This window comes from Rhinoderma darwinii, chromosome 4 (genome assembly GCF_050947455.1).
Source record: "Rhinoderma darwinii isolate aRhiDar2 chromosome 4, aRhiDar2.hap1, whole genome shotgun sequence".
NCBI classification, from domain to species: domain Eukaryota; kingdom Metazoa; phylum Chordata; class Amphibia; order Anura; family Rhinodermatidae; genus Rhinoderma; species Rhinoderma darwinii.
The window spans coordinates 265,485,044-265,507,274 of record NC_134690.1 but is presented as its reverse complement, the minus strand read 5'-3'; the positions used below and the strand labels follow the sequence as shown (position 1 = coordinate 265,507,274).

Genomic DNA, 22,231 nt, shown 5'->3' with positions numbered 1-22,231 from the left:
TGCCACACAGCCAATTGGTTGGTAGTGCCCCACAGCCCCCTGGTTGGTTGTGCCCCACAGCCCACAGCCCCTGGTTGGTAGTGCCACACAGCCCCCTTGTTGGTAGTGCCACACTGCCCACAGCCCCCTTGTAGGTAGTGCAAGGACTACGAAATGACCCTGATAGCTGGCGGGCAATAGACATTCAAAAAAGGACAACTGTGCAGGAGCACACAAAATACTCAGCTTTCCCAGCTATCAAATAAATGTGTGGAAATAAACTAAGATATAACTTTTATTTAATCTAGCTAAAAGGCTGGATGGTTTTTCCTGCATAGAACCCAGTTTGTCTTAGCAGAGTTCAGTGTTGGATAAGAGGCGCAATGCAGGCAAACCTGAACAGTAACCAGACAGCCAGAATGTCCAAAACAATAAGAAAGTGGTTATCAAGTAAAGCAGAGGTCAGAATCAGCCGGGAGAAGATAGTCAAAACCGGTAAACAAAGGGTTATCCAAATACATGCCGAGGTCAATTTCCAAGAAGTCCAGAAGTCACAGGTAAAGGGTGTAGGTAAGTAGATTGATCAAAACACATGCAGACAGGAAATTTACAAGCAAAGAACAGGTGGACGAAGCCAGATATAAATACTAACCCTACACCTGATATCCAGAAGGACAGAGAAAAGACATCGGCTCAAGGTAAAATCAGTACCACCCAGAAGCTAGAACAGTAGTCATGATGATCTTAAGGGATCAGGCGTTTTCCTAACAACAGCCAAGACAACACATGAGTCTTAGGGACAACTCAGTCAATGTCCTTGAGTGCCCCAGCCAGAACCCTGACTTAAACCCAATCGAACATCTCTGGAAATACCTGAAAATGGCTGTCCACCAACGGTCCCCATCCAACCTGAAAGAGCTTGAGAGGATCTGCAGAGAAGAATGGTGGAAAACCCCCAAATCCAGGTGCAAACCTTGTTGCATCATACCCAAGAAGACTGCACTTGTTATCGCTGCCAAAGGTGCTTCAACTAAGTACTGAGTAAAGGGTCTGAATACTTATATCAATGCAATCTTTTAGTTTTTACTTTTAAATAGATTAGCAAAGATTACAAATATTCTGTATTCATTTTGTCATTATTGGGTATTGAATGCAGAATGATGGTGAAAAACTTGAATTATTTTTTATTTTAGCACAAGGCCTCAACATAACAAAATGTGAAATAGTCTGAAGACTTTCCTAATTCCCTGTGTGTATATATATACATATATATATATATATATATATATATATATATATACACAGTGAAGGAAATAAGTATTTGATCCCTTGCTGATTTTGTAAGTTTGCCCACTGTCAAAGACATGAACAGTCTAGAATTTTTAGGCTAGGTTAATTTTACCAGTGAGAGATAGATTATATATAAAAAAAAAATAAAAAAAAATCACATAGTCAAAATTATATATATTTATTTGCATTGTGCACAGAGAAATAAGTATTTGATCCCCTACCAACCATTAAAAGTTCTGCCTCCTCCAGACCAGTTACATACTCCAAATCAACTTGGTGCCTGCATTAAAGACAGCTGTCTTAAATGGTCACCTGTATAAAAGACTCCTGTCCACAGACTCAATTAATCAGTCTGACTCTAACCTCTATAACATGGGCAAGACCAAAGAGCTTTCTAAGGATGTCAGGGACAAGATCATAGACCTGCACAAGGCTGGAATGGGCTACAAAACCATAAGTAAGACGCTGGGTGAGAAGGAGACAACTGTTGGTGCAATAGTAAGAAAATGGAAGACATACAAAATGACTGTCAATCGACATCGATCTGGGGCTCCATGCAAAATCTCACCTCGTGGGGTATCCTTGATCCTGAGGAAGGTGAGAGCTCAGCCAAAAACTACAGGGGGGGGGGGGGGAACATGTTAATGATCTCAAGGCAGCTGGGACCACAGTCACCAAGAAACCCATTGGTAACACATTACGCCGTAATGGATTAAAATCCTGAAGTGCCCGCAAGGTCCCCCTGCTCAAGAAGGCACATGTACAGGCCAGTCTGAAGTTTGCAAATGAACATCTGGATGATTCTGAGAGTGATTGGGAGAAGGTGCTGTGGTCAGATGAGACTAAAATTGAGCTCTTTGGCATTAACTCAACTCGCCGTGTTTGGAGGAAGAGAAATGCTGCCCATGACCCAAAGAACACCGTCCCCACTGTCAAGCATGGAGGTGGAAACATTATGTTTTGGGGGTGTTTCTCTGCTAAGGGCACAGGAATACTTCACCGCATCAATGGGAGAATGGATGGAGCCATGTACCGTCAAATCCTGAGTGACAACCTCCTTCCCTCCACCAGGACATTAAAAAAGGCTCGTGGCTGGGTTTTCCAGCATGACAATGACCCGAAACATACATCCAAGGCAACAAAGGATTGGCTCAAAAAGAAGCACATTAAGGTCATGGAGTGGCCTAGCCAGTCTCCAGACCTTAATCCCATCGAAAACTTATGGAGGGAGCTGAAGATCCGAGTTGCCAAGCGACAGCCTCGAAATCTTAATGATTTACAGATGATCTGCAAAGAGGAGTGGGCCAAAATTCCATCTAACATGTGTGCAAACCTCATCATCAACTACAAAAAACTTCTGACTGCTGTGCTTGCCAACAAGGGTTTTGCCACCAAGTATTAAGTCTTGTTTGCCAAAGGGATCAAATACTTATTTCTCTGTGCACAATGCAAATAAATATATATAATTTTGACTATGTGATTTTCTTTTTTTTTTTTTTTTTTTTATATAATCTATCTCTCACTGGTAAAATTAACCTAGCCTAAAAATTCTAGACTGTTCATGTCTTTGACAGTGGGCAAACTTACAAAATCAGCAAGGGATCAAATACTTATTTCCTTCACTGTATATGCCCGTATACCCACGTGATCGCTGTAGACAATCACTGGTCTCAGTGGGTATACGGCACACGAATGCTGAGGCCAGTGCCTGACTGCAGCGATCACGTGGGTATACGGGCTTGTCATTGCTACAGCTATGTCAAAACACAGCGGCAGGAAGGAAAAGAGCGGCGGCACTGGAACGATCAGGCCAATTTTTTAAATAACTTGGAAAACGCGTTTAAGATTTCACTTCACTAGAACTAAGGGGCCTAGGCCAACCCCCAAAAAAACGACCCCATAGCATTATCCCCCCCATCAAACTGTACAGTTGGCACAATGCAGTCAGGTAACGTTCTCCTAGGAATCACCAAACCCAGACTCGACCATCAGAATGCCAGAAACAGAAGTTGATTTGTCACTCCACAGATCACGTTTCCACTGCTCCAGTGCCCAGTGTTGGCATGCTTTACACCACTCCATCTGATTCTTGCTATTGTGCTTGGTGATGTTAGGTTTGCATGCAGCTGCTCGGCCATGCCATGAAGTTCCCGGCACACAGTTTTTGTGTGGATGTTAACGCCAGAGTAGGTTTGGAACTCTGCAGTTAAAAAAAAAATCAATATAAACAATTCAAAATTGCAAAGAGCAAGAAGAATCCTGCATGTCCTGCATTCACCGACCACACCCGAAGCGTATTTCCCCAACGGTTTAGTCTTGGGTGGTTGGTGGATCACCTGAGCAGACATATTAACAAATCCCTCCAATTATGAGTAATTATATAAATACAGATTAAGAACCAGCTGGACAAACCTTATCATGTTGTGAGCCACCACATGCACACAAAGTTCTGGTCTCATCACATTTGTCAGAGCGTGCTTGTCATCTAAATGTATTGGATATGAGTAGAAGTCAGCACTGAAAACTGGAAATTGTGCTTAAACGCCAGTACAAAACATTAAGGGCTAGTTCATCCTGAGTTTTTTGGCACTGTCTTTAAAGCAGAAACCGCGTCGGAAGCAGCACCAAAAACCGTCCGAAATTGCCTCCCATTGATTTCAATGGGAGGCGGTGGCGTTTTTTTTCCCGCGAGCGTCATGCTCTTTCTACCCGCATTTCCGTCTCTGACCTCCCTTTGACATCAATGACCACGGCCGAAATACGCCAGAAAAAACGCGGCAAAGAAAGTACAGACAGGTTGAAATCAGGTTAAACTCAAATAAATATATATAATTTTGACTATGTGATTTTTTTATTTTTTTTTATATAATCTATCTCTCACTGGTAAAATTAACCTAGCCAAAAAATTCTAGACTGTTCATGACTTTGACAGTGGGCAAACTTACAAAATCAGCAAGGGATCAAATACTTATTTCCTTCACTGTGTATATATATATATATATATATATATATATATATATATATATATATATACATACATACATATACACTGTATATGTATATCAAAAACGGATACATTAATACCTAAATAGGTATATAAAAAATAGAAAGTATTCATATCTAACTAAATATAATACGAAAAACAGTTATAAAAATAGTAAGAAAATATATATATATATATATATATATATATATATATATAGTGCAGTTAATACAGAGTTCGCCAATGTGATAATACAAACAAAACACTGTAATTGCTGATCCCAAAAATGTTTTAAAGAAAAAATTATTCACACATATAAAGTAATATAAGATGCAGGAGTAAGGGTATGTGCACACACACTAATTACGTCCGTAATTGACGGACGTATTTCGGCCGCAAGTCCCGGACCGAACACAGTGCAAGGAGCCGGGCTCCTAGCATCATACTTATGTACGACGCTAGGAGTCCCTGCCTTGCTGCAGGACAACTGTCCCGTAGTATAATCATGATTACAGTACGGGACAGTTGTCCTGCAGCAAGGCAGGGACTCCTAGCGTCGTACATAAGTATGATGCTAGGAGCCCGGCTCCCTGCACTGTGTTCGGTCCGGGACTTGCGGCCGAAATACGTCCGTCAATTACGGACGTAGTTAGTGTGTGTGCACATACCCTAAGGGTATGTTCACATACAGTGGTTTCAGGCTTAATTCGGGCGTTTTACACCTCGAATTATGCCTGAAAAAAAGCCCCTAATACGCCTACAAGCATCTGCCCATTGAAATCATTGGGAAAAACAGCATTTAGTTCATACGGGGCGTCTTTTTACGCCTCTGTTCCAAAAAAAAGACCCTCCATAAAAAGAAGTAGCATGTCACTTCTTGAGCTTATTTTCCATTGAACACTATGAAAAACGCCTCGAAAAACGCCTGAAAAGAAGCCTCAAATGAAGCTCCAAATTTCATTTTCAGCTTCAAAAACACCTGAAATTCAGAGGCTGTTTTCTCTGAAATGAGCTCCGTAATTTCAGACGTATTTTGCTAAGCCGTGTGAACATACCCTGAGGGCTTGTCCACACGCTGCGGAATTGGCACGTTTTTTCCGTCCGGAATTTCGGCCGGAAAACACGCAGCAGAATACAGTAAAAATACTGAGTAGAAATTGACTTGGGGTGTGTATTTTCCGGACCGCAGCATCTCAATTCCTGCTGCGGAAAGTGTCTAGAATTGCTGCGTTTTTCAAAGGAGATGTCTCCATCTCCTAACATTGTGAAAAACGCAACTATTTTTCACACCATTTTCTGCCGTAAAAACCGCAGGAAATGGTGGGTTTTTTCCGCAACGGAAAGTCTCTGACTTTCAATGGAATTGCTGCAGAAATTTTCTGCAACAATTCCGTTGTGTGTGGACAAGCCCTAACCCTGACACGTGTGTTGACTGCCCACAGTGACAGAGCATAGCAACCAATCAGACTAAAAATAATAATAATTAATTGTTAATCGTACTTTCACATCAAATGAAAATAGTATTGTTTTTTCACTAGTCATAAGTAAAGTATCTAGTTCTTTATTATTTATTAAGAAAGAAAACATTAGCTTCTATTGGTATGGAATCCAAGTGCGATCAGTTCATGAATAAATGCGATTTGATTGAGTTTTATGTAATTGGATTTACATTTTTTTCATTATTAAGTTCATGGGGATTTTTTTTTTCACATTGTGTTTTATATATTACCACTGGATACAAAAATGTTAAACGTGAAAGAAGCTATAATGGCTTAACTCAAGTCAGGCGATGCAATAGGTAGCATGAGACATGGATTTGGTTTTGTTCTTGTGCACATAAGTGTACAGCTTGCGCGCATCTTGTGACTATATTATATACGTAGTAGCAGTAGTAAGGGCTTATCCATATGTAACGGAATTGCTGCAGAAAATTTCTGCAGCAATTCCGCTAAAAATAGCAGACATTCCGCTGCGGAAAAAACCATACCATGTCCTGTGTTTTTTTACTGCAGAAAATGGTGCGTATTTTGCTGCATTTTTTTCAAGTCTGTGAGATTGTGAGATCTCCTCTGAAAAACGCGGCAATTTAGTCCACTTTCCGAATCAGGAATTGACATGCTGCGGTACGCAATACGCACCGCAGGTGAATTTCAGGACTGAAATTTTATGCAGCGTGTGGATGAGATTTTTAAATTCTCACCCACTTTGCTGCTACTGTATTTTGCTGTGTATGTTCCATCCTCAATTCTGGACGGAAAATACGCAGTAATTCCGTTACGTGTGGACAAGCCCTAATAGTTACACAATTTTCATTTACCTTTTACAAAGTTGCTTTTTGCTGTTCAATAATATAGTGAAGATAATGTGAGGATAAAAAAAAAATCTTTTTCATCTAATTAACAGTGATTTTTATATATGAGGCCCAACTCACCAAATACAGAAGGTGTTTTGAACCATTTGGTTTCATTGATTCTTAGCTAAAACAACCTGCCGATACATTCATTGGGATTGTTCTTGGTTTATAACAAATCTGAATAGATTGCACACATGAAGATCAAATTACATTTATTTGTGTATGGTTTACATTTGGTTTGAGAGAAAAAAACATTAGTCTAAAAACAAAAACGTGAAAGCAGTCTTAAATATTTCAAGATATTTATTTTAAATTTAAAAATAATATTTTTGTTTTCTTTTCAGCATGTGAGACAGAAGCATCAAAAGTATATCAGAAGTGTTTAGAAGATCATTTGCAACCTTTCAAAGACAATATAGAGGACTTCCTAAGCAAAGGTAAGATATTATTATGCAGTAATTGAAATAATGTTGGTGAAAATTATTTGAAATATTTAAAAAGGACCAATGCATACTTAAGATCCTAACATACATAAAGCAAAGATGAGATTACACAATAAAAGAATGAATGTATTGATAATCAGGTAAAGGTTTTGAAATATATATCCTATACCATGTAGGTAGTGCAGTGTATTAGAAAAGTGATCAGGGCTTCATGCCTTCAAGTTCCATAGTGGGACAAAAAAAAAGTAAATAAAAAAGTTAATAAAAATGTTGTCAAAAAGTAACAAAATAAAAGTTTCAAGTTAAAAAAAACTACTGCCTCTTTTCCCATAAAAAGTATTTTATTATAGGGAAAAAGAGAAAACATAAAAAAAAAAAAAATGTACACCTATTTGGTATCATACTTATTGTGCAGCGTCTGCACAATAAAATCACTTTTGTTACAAATAATAAATTTTTTGTGTCACCATATTCTGAGAGACTTTTTTATTTTTCCATCAAAAAAGCTGTGGGAGGTCTTGTTTTTTTGCGGGATGGGTTGCAGTTTTTAATGGTATAATTTTGGGGTACATGCAACTTTTAGATCATTATTATCATTATTTAATTTATAACGTGTTATTTTTATAGTTCGGGTTGTTACGGACATGGTGATACCAAATATGTGTATTTTTTTAATGTTTTCAGTTTTTTCTTATAATAAAAGACTTATTATGGGAAAAAAGGCGGTCATTGTTTTTTTAACTTGAAACTTTTGACAACCTTTTTATTAACTTTTTTTTACTTTTTTTTTGTCCCACTATGGAACTTGAAGGCATGAAGCCCTGATTGCTATTCTAATACACTGCACTACCTACATAGTGCAGTGTATTAGAGCTGTCAGCTAATCACTGAACACAGGCCTGTTAGGGCTCATTCACACGTGGCGGAATTGCTGTGGAATTCCGCTGCGAACAGTCCGCAGTGGAATTCTCCAGCGGCCGTTTTTTACATTTGTTTCTATACATTTTTAGGAAAGTTAGTTCAGAAGTTGCGGAGAAGAAGCGGAATTTCTCTGCGTATTTCAGCCTTTGCAATGCAAAAACTGAAATCTGTGGCAAGTCCGCAACGTCTGAATTACCTGTCAAATATACAAATGTTGGTGCAGATTCATTGCGTAATTGCCCCAAATCTGCACCATTTGCAGCGGAAAAAATTCTGCCACGTCTGAACGTGCCCTCAGGCTTCGCCTTGGTATGTGGCATATAGTATATGTCTGTCTTAGGCCTCATTTACACGAGCGTGTGCGTTTTGCGCGCGCAAAAAACGCTGCGTTTTGCGCGCGCAAAAGGCACTTGGCAGCTCCGTGTGTCATCCGTGTATGATGCGCGGCTGCGCGATTTTCGCGCAGCCGCCATCATAGAGATGAGGCTAGTCGACGCCCGTCACTGTCCAAGGTGCTGAAAGAGCTAACTGATCGGCAGTAACTCTTTCAGCACCCTCGACAGTGAATGCCGAACACAATATACACCAACCTGTGAATAAAAAAAGACTTTCATACTTACCAAGAACTTCCTGCTTCCCCCAGTCCGGGCTCCCGGCCGTTGCCTTGGTGACGCGTCCCTCTCTTGTCATCCGGCCCCACCTCCCAGGATGACGCCGCAGTCCATGAGACCGCTGCAGCCTGTGATTGGCTGCAGCCTGTGCTTGGCCTGTGATTGGCTGCAGCTGTCACTTGGACTTAACTGTCATCCCGGGAGGTCGGACCGGAGTTATCGGTAAGTCAGAACGTCTTTTTTTTTTTTACAGGTTCATGGATTTTCGGAGCGGAAGTCACTGTCCATGGTGCTGAACCAGTTTAACGCTTTCAGCACCGTGGACAGTGACTGTCTCCTGACGTCGCGTACCCGAACATTTTTTACCGGTTTCGGTCAAAACGAGTTTGGCCGAACCCGGTGAAGTTCGGTGCGCTCATCTCGAATTTGACACTCCGTTTGGATGTTTGTAAACAGAAAAGCACGTGGTGCTTTTCTGTTTACATTCAGGAGTTTGACAGCTCTTGCGCGAATCACGCAGTTCGCACGGAAGTGCTTCCGTGCGGCATGCGTGGTTTTCACGCACCCATTGACTTCAATGGGTGCGTGAGTGCGCGAAAAACGCACGATTATAGAACATGTCGTGAGTTTTTTTCTGCGCACACGCGCTGAGCGCATTTCACGCATCGTCTAAACTGCCCCATTGACTAATATAGGTGCGTACGACATGCGTGCAAAGCACGCGCGTCGCACGCGCGTATAATACGTTCGTGTAAATGAGGCCTTATGGTGTTAGTAAGGAAATCATCTCTGCTATCACTGTCAGTAAATTTGTGTTACCAAGGTGCTCTATAAAGTACTCCAAGGTGATGATTGGAAATCTTTTTTTCTCAATACAATACTTGTGTTTAATTGTGAAGCAATTTATCAAGGTTTTAATTTAAAATTGTAATATCAGAACTGATTATTTTTATCTGCAAAATATACACATAAAGCAAGGTAATTGAATTTCCCACATCTGTTATTTTTTAATAAAGATGGGAAAAATCTTCAGGAAGGCTTCATAATTATGAATTAAAGATTTTGTCTGATCAATTGTAAATTACACTTAACCCCTTAAGGACACAGCCTGTTTTGGCCTTAAGGACACATCCAATTTTTTTCACATCTGACATGTCTCACTGTATGTGGTAATAACTTTGGAATGCTTTTATGTATCCAAGTGATCCTGAGATTGTTTTCCCGTGATAGATTATACTCCATATTAGTGGTAAAATTTGGTCGAAAAATTCTGTATTTTTTTTATGAGAAACACAATAATTCAGAAAAAAAATTCAAAAATTAGCATTTTTCTGAATTTAAATGTAATTGCTTGTAAGACAGATAGTAATATCATACAAAATAGTTACTAGTTAACATTTCCCATATGTCTACTTTACGTTGGCATCGTTTTTTAAAAGTCCTTTTATTTTCTAGGACTTTACAAGGCTTAGAACTTTAGCAGCAATTAGGCGTTTCACAGGAATTAAAGCAAAGTAGAGGTGAAATTAACCATTTTTTTTGCCAAAATTCATTTGTAATACATTTTTTCAGTAAGACAGAAGGTTTTAGCAGAGAACCGCAACTCAATATTTATTGCCCAGATTCTGCAATTTTTAGAAATATCCCACATGTGGTCCTAGTGTCCTAATGAACTGAAACACAGGCCTCCGAAGCAAAGTAGCACCTAGTGGATTTTGGGGCCTCCTTTTTTTTGGAATATATTTTAGGCACCATTTCCGGTTTGAAGAGATCCTGTTGTGCCAAGACAGTGGAAACCCCCAAAAGTGACCCGATTTTGGATACAACACCCCTCAATAAATTTATCTTGGGGTGTAGTTAGCATTTTGACCCCACAGGTTTTTTGCTATACTTATTGGAATTAGTCTGTAGAAATGAAAATCTACTTCTTTTCTGAACATTTGTAAAGCAGTTTCTCCCGATTACGGCAATACCCCATATATGATAATAAAGTGCTGTTTGGACCCACGGCAGGGCTCAGAATGGAAGTAGAGCCATTTGGATTTTGGAGTGGAGATTTTGTTAGAATGGTTTTCAGTGCCATGTCGTGTTTGCAACGCCCTTGATGGACCAAAACAATGGAAACCCCCCAAAAGTGACCTCATTTTGGAAACTACACCCCTCAAGGAATATTTCTAGGTGTATAGTTAGCATTTTGACCCCACAGGTTTTTTTGCAACATTTATTGGAATTAGGCCGTGAAATGGAAAATCTAAATTTTTTCGAATAAAATGTCGTTTTAGCTCAGATTTTTCATAATAGATAAAGGAGAAAAAGCACCCCAACATTTGTAAAGCAAACTCTTCTGAGCACACCAATACTCCATATGTGGTAATAAACTGCTGTTAGGACACATGACAGGGCTTAGTAGGGAAGGAGCACCATTTGACTTTTGGAGCTCAAGTTTTGCTGGAATGGTTTGCGGCGCCATGTCACATTTGCAAAGCCCCTGAGGAGCCAAAACTGTGGAAACCACCCAAAAGTGACCCCATTTGGGAAACTACACCCCTCAAGGAATTTATCTAGCGGTATAGTGAGCATTTTGATCCCACTTTTTTTTTTTGCTGAATTTATTGGATTTAGGCAGTGAAAAATGAAAAACTAAATTTTTTCCACTAAAATGTTTCATTTTTTTTTTTTTATTATCACAAGGAATAAAAGAGAAAAAGCACCCCATCACTTGTAAAGCAATTTCTCCCGAGTACGGCAAAGCCCCATATGTGGTAATAAACTGTTGTTTGGAGAAACCGCAGGGCTCAGAATGGCAGGTGTGCTACTTGGCATACAGATTTTGCTTGATTGTTTTTTGGGCACCATTTTGATCCCACAGGTGTTTCATAGATTTTATTAGGCCGTGTGTTAAGGATCTGCCAGGCACAGCTTCTGTATCCACGCCCATAGGTAATCAGTCTGCACCTGCTTCTATGTCTGTGAGACTGACTCCATCTTCCACCACTCAGGATGGCAGGCTTAGGAGTGGGAGAGCCTATCACAGCCTGGCCAGACGGAGATAGCTCTCGCCCTCTGTCTATTTATACCTGCCTTTCCTGTTCCTCCTTGCTTGTGATTCTTCTCGCTTTGTTTCCTGGCCCTGCTGCAGCTTCTTGTACCATTTGACCCTGCTTCATATTGACCCTGGCTTACTGACTACTCTCCTGCTCTGCGTTTGGTACCTCGTACACTCCTGGTTTGACTCGGCTCGTTCACCACTTTTGTTGCTCACGGTGTTGCCGTGGGCAACTGCCCCTTTTCCCTTGCTTCTGTGTAACCTTGTCTGTTTGTCTGTCGTGCACTTATTGAGCGTAGGGTCCGTCACCCAGTTGTACCCCGTCGCCTAGGGCGGGTCATTGCAAGTAGGCAGGGACTGAGTGGCGGGTAGATTAGGGCTCACTTGTCTGTTTCCTTACCCCCGTGAAAATGAAAAACTAAATTTTTTCAAAATATATGTCGTTTTTGCGCCAAATTTTTTATTTTCACAAGGGGTGATAGGAGAAAAAACACCACACAATTTGTTACCCAATTTCTCCCGAGTACGGCAATACCCTATGTGTGGCCCCAAACTGCTGTATGGTCACATCGCAGAGCTGAAAATGGAAGGAGCGCCATTTGGCTTTTAGAGCGGGATGGGTGGTAGTTTTTAATGGTATAATTTTATGGTACATGCAACTTTTAGATCATTAACATCATTATTTTATTTTTTTCACGGTGTTCACCTTGCGGGTAAAATAGCATGATATTTTTATAGTGCAGGTCGCTAAGGACGCGTTGATACCAAATATGTGTACTTTTTTAAATGTTTTCAGTTTTTTCCTATAATAAAATACTTATTATGGGAAAAAAGGCGGTTATTGTTTTTTAACTTGAAACTTTTATTTTGTGACTTTTTTACATTTTTATTAACTTTTTTTTTTGTCCCACTATGGAACTTGAAGGTATGAAGCCCTGATCGCTATTCTAATACACTGCACTACCTACATAGTGCAGTGTATTAGATCTGTCAGCTATTCATTGACAGTAAGCCTATTAGGTTTCGCCTCCCGGTGGGGCCTAATAGGTTTCCGTGCTAGGATGCCTGCGGGTGCCGATCATTGCCATTAGCAACCATCAGGTGGGATCTAACGACCTAGATGCAGCGATCGCTTTTGATCGTTGCATCTAAGGGGTTAATTGGCTGGCACCCACGGCTAATGGCGCAGGCTCAGCTGCTTAGCCTGCGCCATTTTCTTGGCCCTGATAGCAAGCCTTTTAGGCCCCGCCTCCAGGCGGGGGCTAAAAGGCTTGGGACTTGGCAGACTAGAGGCCATTGTTAGGCCTCCGATTGCCATAGCAACCATCGGCATCTCCGAGACTACGTCTCAAGGGTGCCAACAGGCTAGAAACCACCTAGATGCAGCGATCACTTTTGATCACTGCATCTAAGGGGTTAATCGGCCGGATCGGAGGCTAGCTCTGGTCCTGGCCGTTACAGCGCGGTGTCAGCTGTAATATACAAATGACACCCGGCGGTGGTGGCGCTGGCTCAGCTACTGAGGCAGCTTCATCACCATCATGTACAGTTACGTGGGAATGCGCTAACACACTAGTGCCCATCACGTAACTGTGATCAACTGTACGTGATTTTGCGGGAAAGGATTAAAGATAAAGGAGATGGGCTGAGTTCCGTGGGTCCAGATTCTCTAACCCCCAGAAATCAGCTATTATCTAGGCATAACATGCTGCCCTTTCAAATGTCTCCCCTCTATGACATTCATATTACCTTATATGGAATATAGACAGAGTTTGTCATTGAGAGACAACCCCTCAGGGTATGTTTGCACGGCCTATTTTCTGCCGTTTTTTGGGCCGTAAACGCCAGAAAAACTTCCAAAAAATCGGGAGCAGAACGCCTCCAAACATCTGCCCATTGATTGCAATTTTGTTCCGATGGGCCGTTATTTTAACGCGGCCGTTTTAAAAAACAGCCGTGTAAAAAAACGGCCATAAAAAAGAAGGGCAGGTCACTTCTTGGGACGTTTTTGGAGCTGTTTTTCATAGACTCTATTGAAAACAGCGCCAAAAACTACCGTAAAAAACGCTGCGAAAAACAGCTCCGTATTTTCAGACATTTTTGACTCAGCATGTGAATATACCCTCAAACCTTTCCGTTGCCAGGGTTTTTGGGACTTTTTGCATCTCTAGTAGCAGGATAATTTTCACACTTTTGAAATGTAAAAATAAAACCTAAATTACAAAATGAAAAAATCCTATTCAATCCCCATACTTATACATTTTTTTTCTAAGTAGACACCTCTCACATTGTCAGAATGCCACTCAGCACTTTCTACACACAGACATTTATTTTGCGTCTGTGTAAAAGGGCCTTAACCCCTTAAGGACACAGCCATTTTTTGATTTTCGTTTTTCACTTCCCGTCTTCCAAGAGCCATAACGTCTTTATTTTTCTGTCAATAGAGTGGTGTGAGGGCTTATATTTTGCGGGAGGAGTTGTAGTTTCTATTGGTAGCATTTAAAGTACCATATAATGTACTCGGAAGCTGAAAAAAAAAACAACAACTTATATTTTACTACTTTTTTATTTTTCCGTGCATTGAGCGGTGTGAGGGCTTATTTTTTGCAGGGTGAGCTGTAGTTTTTATTAGCATTTGTTGGTACATATGACTTTTTGATCAAATTTTATAAAACATTTTTGGAGAGCTAAGTTGACCAAAAAAACAGCGATTTGGGCGGTTTACAATTTTTATTTTTTACGGCGTTCACCATGCGCGCTAAATAATACTATATTGTAATAGTTCAGATTCTTACGGATGCAGTAATACCAATTTTGTTAACTTTTTTTTTTTTACATTCCTTTTAGAGGAAAAATGGGAAAAGGTTTTTTTTAAATTTTCATTTTTTTTGCACTACTAAAAACTTTATTTTACTTCTTTTTACACATTTTATTAATCCCCCTAGGGGACTTGAACCACCGATCATTAGAGTGCTGGTACAATATACCGCAGTACTAATGTATTGCAGTATATCGTCATTTTTACAGGCATCTGTTAAGCCCTGCCACAGGCAGGGCTTAACAGAGGTAGAGTGAAGGCAGCCCTGGGGGCCTTCATTAGGCCCCTGGACTGCCATAACAACCATAGTCACCGCCCTATCTCATTGCGAGGGGGCGATGAGCTGTCGGAGGAAGCCGCCCCCCTCTTTTCAACGCCTCAGATGCTGCGGTCGTGATTTACCGCAGAATTTGAGGGGTTAAACAGCCAGGAACAGTGCGATCGCTGCTCCTGGCTGTTAGTCCTGGGTGTCGGCTGTAAAACACAGCCGGCACCCGCAGCATATGGAGTGCGCTCAGCGCGCCCCAATCATCACCCCCCCCCCCCCGCAAAAAGACGTACTGTCCATGAATGGAGAACTGATGACCTATTCCCAGGATAAGTCATCAGTATTTGATCGGTGGGGGTCCAATACCTGGACCCCGCACCGATCAGCTGCTCCGGCTGCCTCCAGGCACCATATGTTTATGCCGGAAGCAGATGGCTCCGGTCACGGATTAGTGACCGAGCTGCATTACGGAATCAGAGCCATCTGCTTCCAATCCCCAATACTGCATACCCTGCATTATGTTCGGTGCCCGGCGGCAGCGGAGTCCTGGTGTCGGCCCACCACGATCATATACTGATGACCTATCCTGTGGATAGGTCATCAGTTGTACGTGCATGGGCAACCCCTTTAAGATACATTTCCTTAATTCTCAGGCCAAATTTTGCAATTTTGGTATATATTGCTTAAAATGTCAATATCTTTGTAACAGCTTTGCATATTTCAACTATATTTACTATATTATTTTCAGGACACATGAGGATTAAATTTGGCAGTTTTATTTGTTAAAAAAATGAAATCGTTTTTTTTACATTTAAAGCAGAAAATGGTCTAAAGTTTTGCAAACAATTTAAATGTTGGTTGTTTTGTCCAAATAATATTTTGAAGAAAGAAGAGTTTTTAGATATTTTTGCGTTCGAGTACAAAAGTAAATAATTCCACCTGAAAAAGAACACTTAAAAGACAATTTTAATAAGTCATTAAAATGGGCTAGAATAGCCAAAAATTCTGAAGATACCAGGCTAACTAGGTAGGTAAAGACTAGATGAGTATATCTAGTAATATTAAGAATATATCTATTAAACAGCTCACTCTAATATCTAGCTAAACTAATAACACCCTTCCCTACCTGGACTAAATAGCAAAGCGTGCATTCACACTGAATAAAGATCTGATACCTGACTGAGTGTGCATTCATACTCCAATAGTATGTAACCACACTTAACAAAGATTGTACATCCAAAGCAAGAGTGTGCATTCACACTCGATGGCGATAGAGCAACACCCAGAACACAGTGTGTATTCACGCTGAAATGAGCACCAGCACATAAAGGTCGTGTGCATTCACACTCATATAGCACAGCACGGCACCTATACTGATAGTGTGCATTCACACTTGACAGAGAATGTATACCTAGGGACTAAAGTGTGCATTCACACTGACAAACTTAAAAACCTAACGCGTTTCATGCCTCTTTTAGTTGTATAGGACATTTCTTCAAAGGTGTATTGTGAAACAGGGCAGATTAGCACATCAACTTCATGTCCAATATTCACAAGCTGCCCTGTGTCTTAGGATATTCTAAAAGCCTACCCCGATGTAGGGAGACTTCTTAGTGATAGGCCAGCAATTACCTACCGTAGAGGACGTAACTTGAAGGACAGACTGGTCCAGAGCCACATGAAACCAGCTACTCACTCAACTTGCTTACCTAAGTCCCCAATGGGTACATACACCTGTGGTGCCCTGAATGCACACTTTGCTATTTAGTCCATGTAGGGAAGGGTGTTATTAGTTTAGCTAGATATTGGGGTGAGCGGTTTAATAGATGTATTCTTAATATTACTCATTATTGATACCCTTATCTAGTCTTTACATGGTTAGCCTGGTATCTTCAGGAATTTTTGGCTATTCTAGCCCATTTTAATGACTTAATATTAAAATTGTCTTTTAAGCGTTCTTTTTCAGGCGGAATTATTTGTTTTGTCTAAAACCGAATTGTTATGATATGTTCTATTGTACTGCACGTGCATTAAAATATGATGGCCTATTTTTTATGATTACATGGACAATATATTTATAGAATTTGTAATAGAAAAATATAGATATTGTATGATATAATTATCAGCATGTTTTTTTAAGTGCATTTTTTGCCTGGCTTATTTTATTGCCACACAATGTCTTTGCAATTCACCACTTGTGCTAAAACAACAGAATCGGTCCAAAAAAATCTACCAATGAGTAAAGAAGGCACTCCATGGTATGCAATGAAGTATATTTGGGGGGGGGGGGGGGATCGCTTTTCAGTTTGGTGCAAAACATTTAAAAGAAATTATTTTTTCACATTGGTGTTGTTTCACCTGCACTTTTCTTGTACACACTATTTGCTGGTTAGCTAGATCAACATGTATATGGCAACATCTCCTGAGTAAGAGGATACCCCACTTTTGCACATAACCCACCTCTAGGGTATGTAAAAGTGTCCAGTGGCAAAATCCCACTTTTTCTTCTATTTATTTATGGTGATAAAACATTGGAATCAGGCCAAAAAAACTCTGTCAGATAGATAGAATCCTCGTAGGTATTCAATGAGGGGTATATTGTAAAATTAAGGTTTGTTTTTATTGTTTCATTTATTTTAAACCAGAGGGAGGGTAACATCGTGTGGAATTGATTACAAGGTCCTGCTTTCATACAAAACTAAATAATAGGAGAAAAAAAAAAACTGGAGAGAAAATGTTGTCAAAGTTGCTTATATAGGAGTTATATTAAAATCAGACCAAAGTATGATAAGATTTAAAGCATTCAGCAATGCACAAGGCTGGCTTGCAATCGGGGAAAAATAATGGCTATCGCTCCTCTTTCCACATTTAGAGCAGATGTGGCACTATCTTTGTGGGTATCTATGGTTTGGGGTTGAAAGGATAACTGCCAAAAAGTGTCGCTATTTAAGTCTCAGCGTATTCACAAGTTCCACGGGGAACATTGATTCAGGAATAGGAGCTGCTCGTAAATAATTTCCTGGTGCACCAAAAAAGAAGAACCTCCACCTGCCTGTTTGTGCAGTACAAAAATATTGTACATTTCCATTTGAATTATATAAATTTATAGCTGTTTGTACCAAGTGTATGATCTCATGACTTCATATTGCTTAAACAGCTGGTCGAAAATGTTGACACCACGCATAAATTTGTTGTACTCAACTTGGCAAATTTACTTTTCTCCGGATGATCTTTTTTCTTTGACTGTCAACATGTGTACTGTACTCAACATATAGATATATTTCTTTGTCTTCACCGTAGGACCATCATGTTGTACCAACAGAGACCAGCAGACTTTCCCTTTTGAAGTCTCTAACTTATCAGAGATTATGAACCCCCCTTTCTATCTCTACGAACAGTCCCGGATGCCTGTACTTGCCTCCTGTAGATGTTGAACAGAGGAATGCTGTTCAGAATCAAAGGCCCCATAATCTTCCAGACTATTTTTCCATTAGCTATTAGTTGTGGTGGGCAACCTGGGGGATTCAATTTGGTATATTTTCCATGGTAGACACAAAACGCTTTTGTATAGCCTGCAGTGCTCTCACAGAACTTATACAATTTAATTACTTATTGAGCGCACTTTGAAGGAATATACTACTTGAAATGCAGATTACCTTTAAATTTGACTAGGGACTCCTCTATGGACAGATTTTCGTATATATCTCCAAAGAGTTTTCAGAAAAATGATCTAAAAAAAAAAGTGAATTTTATATAATCTGTGATAGTCAGGAAAATGCGTTGGGCGACACTGGCTATTGTCCAGTGCAGAAACTTTAATAGCATCTTAAAGCGAGTCCTGGTCATAACTGCAGAGTAATTGAGGTGCTGTGAATTGCCTTGTTTCCCAATATGATTTTCGAGTAGGTTTCTTCACAATGCCCATAAGAAGAGTCAGTGGCATTAAAAAATTCCAATTTGTTAATGCACGTCCATTTTCCTACAATTTTGGCACATGGCTGACATTTTAAGCCAAGCCTCTTTCTGCTAAAGCAAGCCCCTTTTCTGTTAATCCACGTCCCTTGTCGAGCATGGAGCAAAAAGTGTCTAATACAGTTAAGAAATCTGTGGCACAGCACTCGCGTTGTTGTGGGTAAAACGGCCCCATACCAGCAAAATCGTGTGACGATAAAGGGTGTATTCATTAATGACCGCACAATTTTGCAGGTAAAGGGCCACTTTACCCGCAACAACGCGTGCCCATTCACAGGTTATTTGACACCCGCACTGAGAAATGTGCCAGAGCGGTTGTTGCCTGCATATCGGCCGGGTCAGTGCCGCTCCGTGTGGCCTTCCCCTTATAAAGGCAAGTCAAAAAAGAGGCTTAAAAATAATTAAATACATAGAGGCTCCTTCTCTCTCTGCAGGGTTTGCGGGGACACTCATACGATCTGCTGGTTTTGTATGGAGAGTTGCTAGATTTACATTTCTTTATAACAGGAATTTCCTGATGTTTTTCAGGCCTTTGAACATCAAATTACGTCAATAGATTTAGTAGTTTAGTTATTTTTCAGTTTAGAGTCTATTTTTCAATAGTCTTTAAAAAGTGTAAATATCCTTCGAATAGGGCCTGGGAAACCTCATGAAATAGTAGAAGACCAAAATATAAATCCTTTCTCAAATATATATAATTAGGGGGTGGGGGAAGGCCTTTCTAATTTAATGATAAAAACTCTGGCCTTTAACCTCCTAAAAGTCACATTAAAAAAAAACTAGGAAGTGTCTTTTTTGAATTTATGCCAGGTGCCTTAAGGGGTAACTAAACTTTTTAAAAACTTTTGACATGTCATAGTGACATGTCAGAAGTTTTGATCGGTGAGGGTCCGAGAACTGCGATCCACACTGATCACTAAAATGAAGCAGCAGAAGTGCTCGGGTAAGCGCTGTGCCGCTTTGTTTCTGATCAGCTTCCCTCGGAAAGCCGAGCGACTCACAGACTTTCTATTGAGCCTGTACACCTCTTTACTCACAGCCGATCAGATACTAAGCTGCACAGCGGTCACCCGAGTGCTTCCAACGCTTAGTTTTAGCCATCGGTAGGGGTCTTAGTGCTCGGATCCCCTCCTAACCCTGTTAAGGCTGCGGCCGCTGATAGGATGCTAGTTGACACATTCCCTTTAAGTGTATTTTAACCTTTTAAGACAAGTAACATCATTTATTTTATTTTTTTCTTCAGTATAGCTGTATAAGACTTTGTATTTTGCCAGACATGTTGTCGTTTTTCTAGAAACAATTTTGGGTTGCATATAATGTATTGAATAACTTGCAATTTTATGGGAAAATGGAAAAAAATAGGAATATCACCATTCATTTTTGGGATTTATTCTTACGATGTTCACTGTAATAATAATTTGCATTATGACATTAATATGTTTTAAGGGTATGTTCACACGACCTATTTTCAGACGTAATTCAGGCGTTTTACACCTCGAATTACTCCTGAAAATACGGCTCCAATACCTCTGCAAACATCTGCCCATTGATTTCAATGGGTTTTACGATGTTCTGTTCAGACGAGTTGTATTTTTACGCGTCGCTGTCAAAAGACGGCGCGTAAAAAGACGCCCGCCTCAAAGAAGTGCATGTCACTTCTTGGGACGTAATTGGAGAAGTTTTTCATTGACTCCATTGAAAAACAGCTCCAATTACGTCCGTAATGAATGCTGCGAAAAACGCGTGCACTTGCAAAAACGTCTGAAATTCAGGAGCTGTTTTCGCCAGCTCCGTAATTTCAGACGTATTTTGTTAAGTCGTGTGAACATACCCTAAATGTTACTACTTTTGCACAATAGGAAAGATTTTTTTTTTGTATCGCCGCATTTCAAGACCCATAATATATATATATATATATATTTTGTGAATGTAGCTTTTCGGGTGCTTTTTGGCGCAACGATTTATAGTTTTCATTGGTTTCATTTTGGGGTACATACAAATATAGCCATCTTTATCTTGCCTTTTAACACTTTTAATACACAGTGGCAAGATCCTTTATCTTGGCTTTTTCAATGACTTTTCAATGGCTTTTGTTGTAGCATGCTGCAGCAAGTTATCAGATTCAAGATAAAGATGGCTACATCCATAGGACTTTTTGATTACTTTTTAGTCCTTTTTTAAGAAGGCTGTATGAACAAAAAACAGCTTTTCTGCAATTATTATTTTTTTGTTTCCTTTTTGTAACGTTCACCTTTCAAGATAAACAATGTATTCATTTTAAAGTACAGGATGTTATTGATGCGGCGATACCAATTTGGTTTTTTTTCCAGTCTTTTTATTTTTTTTTAAATAATAAAACATTATGTTATCACCTTCCCTGGGGTTATCTGAAGGCATACAGAGACAGAAGGAAAATCACAGATCCTCCATCTCATTCTGCATGATGCCAGCACATCCCCTGCTGCCCCCTCTGTTCATGTCTGAATGAGCAGATATGCCGATATGTTGATTTGGGTCTGTCTGTGTTGACAATTTTGAAATAAAAGCTAATAAAATATTAAATAAATATTAGGCATACAATTGCTATGGTGCCATCACTGAAATGCTTCCTCTTCTTACTGTGACATAGCGGCTACCTGCAGCCATCATTAAGGAAATCTCAATACATAAATCCATTTGCAGTTACTGTAGCTCCCCCTAATGGTGGCTGCATGCAGCCAGAACTTTTTAATTTATCAAGTCAGAAAAATAAATCTCCATTATACAGATATGAAATTAATCAACACAGAATTTTGGGCCTAAAGACGAAACAATGCATATTAACGTTAGTAAAGGAATAGTACATTTATCAGGACACTCAGTGGAAAGAGGGTCCCATTTTGCTATGGGCACTATGATTTCGGTGTATGCTCCAAGTTGCAAAGTTTCACAAAGATGGCCAAAGGCTGTACACAAATAGGTAACACTATTACAATATTAGGGTTGTTTGCTTTCAAGAAATTTATATAGTCTAGGGGTGTTTTATATTGCTATTGTTGCTTCTGCTAAATTTTTATCTCAAAGCCAGTCTTTGCATTTCTCAGATTTTTTTTAAAGTCCTGAGACATGTGAAATTATTTTCTCACACAATTAAATTGTTGTCATGTCTTTTGAGACACTTGAACGTTCATGCAATTTTTGCACATAATCACTGTGTCCCAAAAACAAATGAAGGTGTTTATGAATGTATTCTTCAGGTAGTCTCCTTTCAGTAAAAATATATAGTTTAAGGGTACAGTCTCTTTCTCAAGGTGTTTGATCATTGGTTTTTTTAAGGTGTTAATTTTAAATTTGCAGCTTTAACCAGATTTTTGTATTCTGAACATATGTAAATATAGGAAAAGGCATCAGTGACAATAATTTTTTTTTTTTAAATCAAATCTGTTTTTATTAATAACAAGCAGAACGCAGTTCAAGGTGGACACACAGTATAAACAAGCATACAGTTCCAAGCAAATTGGTGCAGTGTCCAAAGGAATGTGTGCTTAGAAAAAGAGGGGGTGGGACA

General features: G+C 39.8%; 1 protein-coding gene across 1 annotated transcript in view; it reads left to right on the top strand.

The window, feature by feature from the left end:
- Positions 1-22,231, top strand: part of FMN2 (formin 2) — a 302,966-nt gene that overhangs the window by 229,087 nt on the left and 51,648 nt on the right. Inside the window, exon 14 of the mRNA XM_075862445.1 lies at positions 6,950-7,042. Coding sequence (XP_075718560.1) covers positions 6,950-7,042 — 93 coding nt within the window. The remainder of the gene's footprint in view (positions 1-6,949; positions 7,043-22,231) is intronic.